The 11,592-nt window shown below is 44.1% G+C and overlaps 1 protein-coding gene across 1 annotated transcript in view; it reads left to right on the top strand.

Moving 5' to 3' along the window:
- The first annotated feature begins 7,641 nt into the window (after positions 1-7,641).
- The window catches only part of CYB5R3 (cytochrome b5 reductase 3), a 35,844-nt gene continuing 31,893 nt past the window's right edge, over positions 7,642-11,592 (top strand). The window contains exon 1 of the mRNA XM_032775933.2: positions 7,642-7,957. Coding sequence (XP_032631824.2) covers positions 7,787-7,957 — 171 coding nt within the window. The 5' untranslated portion in view covers positions 7,642-7,786. The remainder of the gene's footprint in view (positions 7,958-11,592) is intronic.

Here is an 11,592-nt window from a genome sequence, read left to right as displayed (position 1 = left end):
AGACACATTGGAGCATAAGCTTTCGTGGATGAATACTCACTTCGTCAGATGCATGCAGTCTATAAGGTGCCACAGACACCTTGCTTCTTACAGACCAAGACTAACACGGCTACCCCTCTGATACCTGAAATAAATTAGGGCCCTGATTCTCAGGTGCTTTATTTCTGCACTTAAGTGGGAAAGATGGCTTTAAGTCAGTGTTGTGCTCCCTTTATTTTTGGATATGTCTACCCTGCAATCAGGAAGTACGATTGCAACACATGTAGGCATACCTAGCTGGCTTTAATTTACCAATATTAGTGATGCCATGGTAGCACAGATATCAAAGTACTTTACAAAGGAGATCATGCTTATATGATTTCATTAGAATTTTTTAACATTTTTATTTGACTCAGGGTCTGCTTGCACTACACTCATGAAGATATACACAAACTAGTTTTTATCTGTCTAGGTCAAACCTGGAGTAGAGCTGGGTGGATTTTTTCAGATTAGCAGGTTATTCAAAGAAAAACATGGTCACAGTCAAATGAAAACTAGTCACAAATTTGACATGCTTAATTCTGGCTGCTTACCAAATGGTTAGACAAGATAGCTGTAATGCTGCTGTCCTTCCTACCCCCTCCCACTTTTATCACCTTTAGCTTAGTAGTTAAGGTACCTGGGATGTGGGAGACCTACATTCAAATGCCTGTTCTGGAACAGACCTGAAAGGGACTTTTTGATTCACCAACAATTTCAGATTTGGTTTGCCCTTAACCATTTCCCCCACTTCCCATCCAGCTCTATACAGGAGTAGTGAAGCTGAGCGAGTGCACACTTCACCATGAGCTGTACAAGTGCTCCTGGGTAATTATTTGTGCAGCTAGCTCACACAGAAATGTGCACAGCTGCATCTTCACTGCTCCAGTACCTGAGCTAACTAATTAAAGCTAGCTCCAGTATGTCTACATAAGCTGCAATCACACCATGTGCTTACAGAGTAGACATACCCTCAGTCATGTATTTTATAAGGAGTCCTCTGGACCATACTGCACACCTTGTTTCTTGTCACCTTCGCTCTTGCTAATGAAACCGTGCTGAGGAGCTGATAATTTATATAATAAAGTGACTGACTGTGAAGCCATAATGTATGCAGATGATTCAAGGGAGCAGGCACTACCTGCAACTTCAGAGATGCACGTAGAAGCCTGAGCCCTGTTGTCATAAATAGATAGCTAAGGGTTAATGTTTCTTTCACCTGTAAAGGGTTAACAAAGGGAACCAAACACCTGACCAGAGGACCAATCAGAAAACCGGATTTTTCAAAGGAAAGAGAAATTGAAACTCAGGTCTCTCACATCAGTGGCCTAACCACCCCACTAACCCATATACAGGCAGTAACCTATCCCCAACAGCTACTTTACATATCAGGCCCTTTAAAACACTTGGAGACAACATGTTTCAGATTGAATTAAACATTTTGTTCAACCCAAACAAAAAATTTTTCAGTTTGCCAAAATTTGTTTGAATTTTCAAATCTGGTTCTACTTAAACTAAGTTTTGTTTGGTTTTAAAAAAAATGTCCTGGCTCTCATATTTGGAAGTGCCATTATTCACCCAGCTCATGTGAAATATTTGCATGGATACTTGTGGGGAAAAAAATCACCCTTTCCCCTTAACACCCACATCTTCATAAGGAGAAACCAAAATAATAACTTCTGAAGCCATATGACAAATGTTGTATTTATCTTCCTGAAGAACATGTTCCCCAGTCCTTCCCAAAAGCTTTCTTCTCCTTTGAGAGCCCTGGAGTCTTGAATCCATGTGTAAAATTTCACATACAACTCCAGGGAAATCTTTCCCACCATTTTCCAACAATGCAATGCAACTGTGTCCCAGCTGACGGGAACCTGCAGAGTTGTGGAAACCGGCACACGGAGCTGAATGCTGCATGAAAGGATGTGCATGGATCATCGTGAAAATCTTTTCACCAAATTCCCCTGTCCAACTGCCAACAACTTGAACGCAACTGCCCAAACCTACTTTATGAAATAAACTCGAAGCATTAAGGGATCACGTATGACTCCATGATTCTAACCTATATGCAAATCTTTCTCAGCATTACTCTGTGACCCTCCATCTGCTTCCTAAAAAAAAACCAAAAACCAATTAGGGCACTGAGCCCACATGAAAAATTCCTCACTGATCCCATTATTACATGTGACATTTTGCACCAAACCCTCGTGAAAATCATTCCTACCATTTCCTTCTGCCACCAACCTTAACACGACACCAAAAACATCGAGAGAGTCCAAAAGCCACATATATTTTTTTTCCATTGCTCAAGATGCGTAACAAAGAAAATTTTTTCACAAATCCTGCTGAAAAAGATATAATCTCCCCACCCACTCACCTTCGAGACTCACTGAGAAGACATTGAAACACAAATGGTGACATATATATAAACAAACCATTCATGGACGAGACAAGAGAACCTGGAATTGATGGAATGCTATTACAAAAAGTAGACTTAATGAGAGGGATATATGAAACGTATGAGGGGACTATGGATGGACAAAAGACCTACATCCACACTTACTGAGACACAGCTAGCTACCCAACTCTTCAACATAGTAAAGAGGAAGCTGCTCTCCACAGCTTGAGAATAGACCAACTCCACATTGCATCTCAGACTCAAGAAGACCTGGAAGAACAAGTGGATGTCCAGCCCACACCTGAAGCTTAGAACTCTCACTGCCATCCCCGTCCATTGTCATCATGGGATACAGCAGCTGATATTGAGGTCATAGCAGTCATGATGAGAAATAGCTACAGTCGAATCTCCTCGAGACGATTTTACAAGGCTCAGTGGAGAAGTCCACAAGGACAGTCCATCATGATAGTATGTTAGAAGATGTGTCCACAGTGGAGTCACACTCATAGACACATCCGCTAATCTCCACCATTAGACTCAAACCAATGAAATGGTATACGCTACAGCTCTGTAATCCTGGAGAGTGTATGGCTACCATTGATACAGAAGACGTACACGAATGAGTATGTGTGTAACTCCACTCTCCTGGTGATAATAAATCGAAGGTTGGAGGATAAGATCAAGGCGACTCAGTGACGAAGTTAGTCAGTTGGTGGAACTAGAGACTGGTGTTAGACGATTTAGGAGGATAAGAAGCTCGGACCTATGTGAAAAAATCATCAGGGGCCATGACCTCTCATCTTGAAGTCCCTTGTGGCTTGTGCAACTCTGGTCGCTTACTTGCAATAACAGAAAAACCGATGGGCTCACCTCAGCAGACGCTGGATGAATTTTAACCTAGTTAAATAGAAGTGATAGGCTGACTGTGAGAGCATCATTACAAACAGAGTAGTATAGTGGCCAAGATGGAAGATTCGCCAAAGAGAAGATATAAAGACTGCGGCACCTTGTATTCCTTCACAGTCAAACTGATTACCCCAGCGACTGCACGTTTAGGAAAGGGCCTGAGCCTGTTGTTCATTAAGGAATATTACTGATAGCTATCCAGGACTGTTTAGTGGTTTCTCTCTCAACTGTAAGGGTTATGCAACAAAAGTCGGAACCAAACACCTGAACCTCAGAGGACACAATCCGGAAAACCGGTTTTCGAAAGAGCCACCTCCGGGGAGGAGGCATGGTTTTGCGCAGAATTCTTGTCTTGTGTCTGAATCTAGTACTTGGGGTAATTTTGTTGGACAGTCGTACAGCTTATGGAGGGGGCTTCTTTTCTTTCATAGTATGGGAGAAACTTCTAAGCTTCGAGAAAGACTCATGTTTCAAACACAGTTGTGCAGTGCAGTAACAAAAGTGGGATTCTATGGGAGGACAAAAAACACAGTAGAAGACAGGAGTGGTCTTCGTTTTTTAATTCTGATTACTTTCTACATGTGCAGTGTTAGAACAGAATACACGTCACCATCAAAGTTAGCTGAGGAAAACCATTCCAGGCATTAGCTTTGGTCTTTAAGATAACAATTCTGTGGGAAGAGCTGGACAGCACCTGGGACCGAACATATCACACCATTACTGGCTTAAGATATACTAACAGCAGATGCCTTATGATATATCGAATTTAAGTATTAGCAGCACAAGGTTGTTTATTCATATAGATATATCTCTAGCCCTTTTTAAGGCATACGCTTTATGCATGGTGGTCTGATACGGCTTAATTACCTCGTCAGGATGATCAAGGATTTTTTGCTTCTCCTCTATTCCTTTTGCTTTTATATAAAAGCTTCTTTTTTAAAAAACTTGTTGACTTTTCTTTTTCTAGTTATGGCAAGGGATGAGGAATCCTCTGTCTCTTGCCACATTGCTATAACAACTCTAGTCTCTCTGCGAGGGAAAGACTGGAAGGGGGAAAAGAGGGAAAGGCAGGGTGGAGGCTGGATTCGTAAATGGGATTAGTCACCTCTAATCGACGGTTTTGCTGTCTTGTGCTCAAGAGAGATTGAAGAGGGGAATCTCTAGCCATACCCAGGTCAAGCAGGGGAAAAATCTCGCTCAGATCTAGCCCGGCAATAACATGCCTCCACAACATGAAAGAGCCTATCAGGCATCATTAGGCGAAGCAAGCTACTAGGTGCACATACATTGGTCGGTCGAAGGACGATAAGAAGTACAGCCGATGAAGGTTGGAGAGCACAGCTCAAGAGAGAGCATTGGAACTAACACGCAGAGCTCAAAACACCCAGTTGCTTATAGATCTGCTGGGTATCACGGAGCATGTTTCGGCCCAAGGATTCGTAAAATTGTGCTTAGACAGACCAATCTTTGTCTACTAGCCTTGCGGATTGACTCACAGGAAAGGCCTCACGACTCTCTAATGTTTTGGTGTTGCTCAGAGCACCGTCAGATGGTTTGATCTCTGGAGTGTGAATATCTGCTTGGGGCGCTATGGCAAAGTAATCCAGGCACACTTCGCCACAAGGGTGACCATAATCGCCTTCTCTTGAAGAGGGCTTCAGACATCAGGGGGCGTAAGCTGGGACAAAACGCACCTGACGAAATTTTTGGCTGGGGGGGCTAAGCAGGTTTCGAATCACTTCGAAACGTCTACAAGGCTGGCAAATATTAATCTGCACATAGAAGGGGTTCATGCAGGCCACCCCAGATTTTTGGACATGCTAGGATCCATGACTTCTTTTTTTAAAACTTGTTGACTTTTCTTTTTCTAGTTATGGCAAGGGGATAGGAATCTCTGTGCCAGCATTACTGTCTCTCTCAGGGAAAGACTGGAAGGGGGGAAAAGAAGGAGGGGGAAGGTAAATTGTCCTCTCGGTTTTGTGTTTCAAGGGATTGAAGCAGGGAAATCTCCTAGCATACCCAGTGCGGGAAAATCTGGGAGGACGTAAAGAGCAGGAAGGGAAGTGGGTTATTTCCCTTTGTTGTGAGACTCAGAGTCTCTGAGTCTTGGGGTCGCCCAGGGAAGGTTTTGGGGAGACCAGAGGGAGCCAAAACCCTGGAATTTTTGGCTGGGGGCAGCGAGATCAGATCTAAGCTGGAAATTAATCTTAGAGGGGTTCATGCAGGCACCCAGATTTTTGGATGCTAAGGTCCAGATTTGGGAATTATGCATATGATACCTGTCATCTTGACAAGGCAGAGAATCTGAAACCAGCTTTATGTTGGCTGAGAACTTAGATATTATGGGCGTACAGAAAGTTACATTTCCCTAGCACTTTTCATTGTATGCAGGGGTGCCATTTGGGGGGGCAAGGGAGGGCTCTAGCTGGGCCCTGAGTTTCATTATTGGAGAGCTACTCACCCTAGCACCAGCCAGAGCTCTTAACTGCAACAGCTTGAGTGTGATATGTGATGAGTTCGGCAGCTGGGAGCAGCACAGCCTTTGGGGACGGGAGTTTGTTTATAAACAGAAACAATGAGGCAGGATGATTAAGATAAAAGCCTTCTCATTAAAATAAATTAAATAAAATAAATTAAAATAAATTAAGAATCCTTAGATGATCCTGAAAGCACTGCCAGGCACTTCAGTTAAAAGATAGGAAACAAAGGGTAGGAATAAAAGGTGAGAATGGTGAGCGATAAATAGTGGGTTCTCTCAGGGATCTGTACTGTTCAACATATTCATAAATAATCTGGAAAAAGGAGTATGCAGTGAAGTGGTAAAATTTGCAGATGATACAAAATTACTGAAGATAGTTAAGTCCAAAGCACACTGCAAAGAGCTACAAAGGGATTTCACAAAACTGGGTGGCTGGGCAACACAATGGCTGAAGAAATTCAGTGTTGATAAATGCAAAGTAATGCATTTGGGAAAATATAATCACAACTATACATATTAAATGATGGGGCCTAAATTAGCTGAACCTGTCAATAAAGAGCTCTTGGTGTCATTGTGGATAGTTATCTGAAAACATTTGCTCAATGTGCAATGACATTTAATAATAAGAGATATTTCAATCTCCTAGAACTGGAAGATCATTGAGCCCAGATCCCTACCTTCACTAGCAGGACCACATACAGATTTTTGCACCCATATTCTATAAAGGGGTCCCCTCAAGAATTGAGCTCACAACCCTGAGTTTAGCAAGCCAATGCACAAACCACTGAGCTATCCCTCCTTCAATATCCTAGTAGCTTAAAAAAGCTAATAGAATATTGGGAATCATTAGGCAAGGAATAGATAAGAGAAAAATATCATATTGCCTCCATATAAATCTACAGCATACCAACATATCGCACAGTGCATGCAGATTTGGTCTCCCCATCTCAAAAAAGATGTATTGGATTTGGAAAAGGTACAGAGAAGGGCAACAGAAAGGATTTGGCGTATAGAACACCTTCCCTATGAGGCAAGGTTAAAAAGACTAGGACTTTTCTTCTTGGAAAAGAGATGGCTAAGGGGGGATAAAATAGAGGTCTATAAAATCATGAATGGTGTGGAAAAATTGAATAAGGAAATGTTATTTACTCCTTCACATAACACAAGAACTAGGAGTTAACCAATGAAATTAATAGGCAGCAGATTTAAAACTAACAAAGTATTTCTTCATAGTCAACCTGTGGAACTCTTTGTCAGGGGATGGTGTGAAGGCCAAAACTGAGTGGGTCTAATAATTATTTAACCATCTTTCTTTTCTAAAGGAATTAGATACAGGGCACTTGTCAGCTAACTGCTAAGTTATCTGCCAAAAAAACAGATTTTGCAAGTGCCTAAGTAGACCCAGTAATCAGTTAAAGTTGAGCCCCCCCACCACCGCCCTCCCCACCAAAATCTGAAATAGCATGCATTGTATTGATCTCAAAGCACCAGACATTCACTTGCCCTCATAGCAATCAGTGGGGGCTGTGGGGGAGAGGATAGGTTGTGCATGTAAGATGTTCTGTATGTTTTATATGGGAGCAGCGAGACATACAAACATGAAGTGAGTTGCCCAAGGCCAAACAACAAACTCTGGTGGATGGGGCGGCAGGCCCCGATACACTACCTGCCCTAACCATGAGAGCACCCGCCTATAGCATTTTCTGTCTGGAGAACCAGGCACAGCCAACGCGCTGTGACCGCAGCTCCCAACTCCAAGGAAGGGGCATTAAACGTTTCCTCCCCCCTGCGAGGCCGCCCCGCGGGCCGGACCTTGCGCGTTATCAGTCCCGTGCATCCCTCCCCGCGTCTCCCCAGGGCACAGCCACACCCCAGAGCCTGCCCCCCGATGCAACTGGGAACCAGGCCGCGTCTCCCGCAGCCAGGCGGCGAGCGGGTCCCAGCCAGGCTGGCGCGCGCGGGAACCCGGGGAGCTGTCACCCAGCGTGATGGGCAGGGGGCTGCGGCAATGGAGAGGCAGGCCCGGGGGCGGGGCGGAGCGCGCTGGAGACGCAGCGAACTCGTCACATTGTAGCGCTCAGGGCCGGGCTGGCCTCTGGGATCATCTCAGCGCAGCAGGGAGGGAGCCCAGCGCAGACATGGGGGCGCAGCTCAGCACGGTAAGGAGCTGCCTGCTCCAGCCCAGGGAGGTGGGGGGCCAGTTCCCGGCGCTCTGCGGGGGTGGCACTGGAGCCCTGGAGCCTTTCGGATGGGGCAGGGCTCCGGCTCCTCTTCCGCGGTGGGGTGCGGCAAGGCGGCAGGGCCTTTTGCTGAGGCTGTCAGTGCTCCCCCTTCTCCCCCGGGAACAGGGCCCCACCCTGGCGCTCCCTTTTGCAGAGCTGCACGGTGCAGCCTTCTGTTGCGTGCAGGTGCCCCCCTCCCTCCGGGCGCGCGTGTGGCACCAAGTTGCCCTACCTAGAGGGAGGGGGGCCGCTCCCAAGGTCTAGTGACCATCAGCGCAAACAGAATAAATTGGGGAGTGGAAACTGCTGTCTGCGGGATTAGCGGGTGCAGTTGGTTCGCTGTCTGTAAAAGCCAAAGACGGATTACAAGGGGTTTGGCGATGGTCTGTTAGCCATGCCAAGAGGGGGAAAAACCTTAAAGCCTTGTTAGAGCCTAGGCCTCATCAGCTGCTCCAAGGCTTGTGCGGTGGAGTTTGTGACTCATCGTGTTTGACTGTCAGTGGAAAAACATTTCAGATTCCTGTTTTCTGGATGGTCACCAGCCTATGGCATCTAAACTTGCCTCCCCCCGTTTCCTTTCTTAAACACGTTGCGGGTATATATGAACCTGGTGTTAAATGACATAGTGCCACTTACTTTTTGTTTGGGTCTGACTGTATTTCAAAGCTTCCATTATCCAGTAAATAGAATAGGGAGGGTGCGTTACAAAGCGAAGCAACTGCCCTCACCACCCTTCAATAAAAAGTATGGGTGTGTGATAACAATAGACATTCTGTTTTGAAAGAGCTAGTGACCTTAAATGTTGAGAAGGACAATTTTTTTTTTTTAATTCCTTACAAACTGACAAACTGAATCTGCCTGAAGAAAAGCCCTTACCACACCCACATACTATGCTTTAAAAGGGCACTGGCAGAGGCCTAGTATTTGGGGCTGGCTAGTTGCTTTTCAGCTAGGATCTAATGTCCTCACTTTCAGTTTTCACATGCTTTGTAAGGTTCAGTGCTTGTACGCTGGGCTGTGTAGCTCTAGAAAGTGCAAAATTAATTGATTTTTATAATGCAGTGATTATACAGCCAAATAACTGGTGGAGGGAGGCTTGGGAGGGAGTGCTGGTTGGCCAGCCATGCTGCTAAGGCAGAGTCTTAAGAAATTGGCTTACATTGGATTTCAATGCACATGGTTGTGTGTATGTCTGAAGCACTACACTTCTGTTCGTTGTTAAAAATCAGTTAAAAAGTTTAAACCGAAGTTCTTGTTCAACTATAAGTAGAATATAGCACTAGCACTGTGAGGATATTATTAGTTTAATGCTCTATTTCCCATTCTGATGGGAGTGGTTGTTATAAAAGACTGATATTAAATATACTACACATTGATAAGGGTTTGCATCCCTGCTGATTTAAGTGTAATTCAGAGTAGTAAGTAAAGGCCCCGTAGAAGAGGAGACACAAATGCTTTAAATCATTCTGTAAGTGAATGAGTTGCCCTTTAAATCTAAGAATGTACAGTCAACTTTATTTCTAAATAAATTCTCTAGTTTCCTGCCAGATAGTTTTAAAGTAAAGTAATTTGTTTATTTCTTAAAAGTATTTTCCTATTGAAAGGGTTTTGACAGACATAAATGTTAGACAAAAGTGGGCTTTTAAATACCATCAATTGTCAGCAGTTGCATGACTTTCTCACAACTTCTTAACCTGGGAAAAATCCAGTTTAATATATCTGTGTTATGGTTGTCTCTCATGGAGTTCTTCCTGGTTCCAAACACTCATTTCATTGAGGTTCTCAGTATGGATCAGTTTAAGCAGCACTTGTTTATGGGTTAGATTCTCAGCTGTGATAAATTGTCAGTGGAACTATGCTCATTTACATCAACTGAAAATCTGGCTTATGGTCTCTCGATGTACAGCATCCTCCCTTGTCTTTTCGTGAAGGCCTGCTTGAACATAAATGGGGTCTTCATTTTAGCCTGAGTACAGAGGCCTAGATATGGAGGAAAGAAGTTCTGATGGCATTTATACCCTGGCTCATATTTGCTGTATCAGAGTGCTTTATGATTCTGAAAGCAAGCACATTAAGGATGTCTGTATCTGTGTCGTTAATTTCAGATGTATTCCAGAGATAATATTTAATACCTGTATACTGATTACTTAGAAGGGCGGGGCAGGGGAGGAAAGGCAATTATCTTGTGATATTCTACTTGTATGCATTAGGTACATGGGGTAGTATTTATGCTAAAATGAAATCTCTGTATATGGAATAATTTAAAGTAAGTTGTTCATTTATATTGCTTATTTCTTGGGTTTCTTTTTCCTTGCCACGGTCTGATTTTTAAAAATGATACCATGAGCTATCAGCTGTGGCTGAGACCTTTGCACACTTACGTGGCTTGTTAAGAGATGGGTCTGTGTGGAAAAGTGTTAACGGTCATTAGCATGCATCATTACCCTTTTCCAACAGCTGTCTGACCTCTCATTTCCACCCCCTTTCTCCAGTGCACCTGCTTAAATATTTCTAACTGTGGGTGTTGGAGGGTGACCTGCAGGAATAGACTGGAGGCAGTTATAAACTATAGAACTTCAGATACCGTTGCTTCTAGACCACAAAGGCAGAGAAAGAAGATGGGTAAATGATAAAGGCATAATGACCAAATGTACCACTCCCCTCTAAAACCACAAACAACCCCTCCATGCTAATTAAACTTTCTTAAAAGATGAGTCTAGGCTGGGATGGGGAGATAGCAGCTGAGCATCCTGGATGGTGTAAAACACTCTCCCAGGAAGGTTTTTAATTGCTCTCATTTTATTACAGTTCAATGACAAGAGTATTTTCTCCCTCAGAATATGCCTGATAGATACGCTGCTCTCAGGTGTTGCCGTCCCTCCGGATAAACCTAGTAGGGTACTAACTCCTGGCTGTAAAATGTACTCTCTAAAGCAGTGGTGGGCAACCTGCGGCTCATCAGGGTAAGCTGATTGTGGGCCGTGAGACATTTTGCTGACATTGACCGTCCGCAGGCATGGCCCCCCCGCAGCTCCCAGTGGCTGCGGTTCGCTGTTCCCAGCCAATGGACAATATCAGTGTCAGCAAAATGCCTCTCGGTCCACAATCAGCTTACCCTGATGGGCTGCAGATTGCCCATCACTGCTCTAAAAGGCTGTAATTCTGAATGTATTTCATTGTATGCTACTGACCACACCCCAGTGCATGAGTCGAGGTTCCTGGTCCAGTAGTAAAATGCCATTGTTAAAAGTAGAACTTTTCCTAAAATATTTATGCTTGTTCCCCCAACAAGATGCTTAATTGCAATAATAAAACCTCCTGTTCTGAAATAATTTATCTCTAACGAGGCACATCCTAGCTACCAGAGAGCAAGACTTGGCAGAGCAGTGTTTGGAAAGAGAACTTGCCTTCTCTCAGGGCTGGTCTACACTAAGGGGTAAAATCGATTTTAGATACGCAATTTCAGCTACGTGAATAACGTAGCTGAAGTCGAATATCTAAAATCGATTTACTCACCCATCCTCACCGCGCGGGATCGATGTCCGTGGCTTGCCATGTCGATTCCGGAACTC

Source organism: Chelonoidis abingdonii, chromosome 1 (genome assembly GCF_003597395.2).
Source record: "Chelonoidis abingdonii isolate Lonesome George chromosome 1, CheloAbing_2.0, whole genome shotgun sequence".
Classification (NCBI taxonomy): Eukaryota; Metazoa; Chordata; order Testudines; family Testudinidae; genus Chelonoidis; species Chelonoidis abingdonii.
The sequence above is the reverse complement of the archived record's forward strand: the minus strand, read 5'-3'. Positions and strand labels throughout refer to the sequence as shown.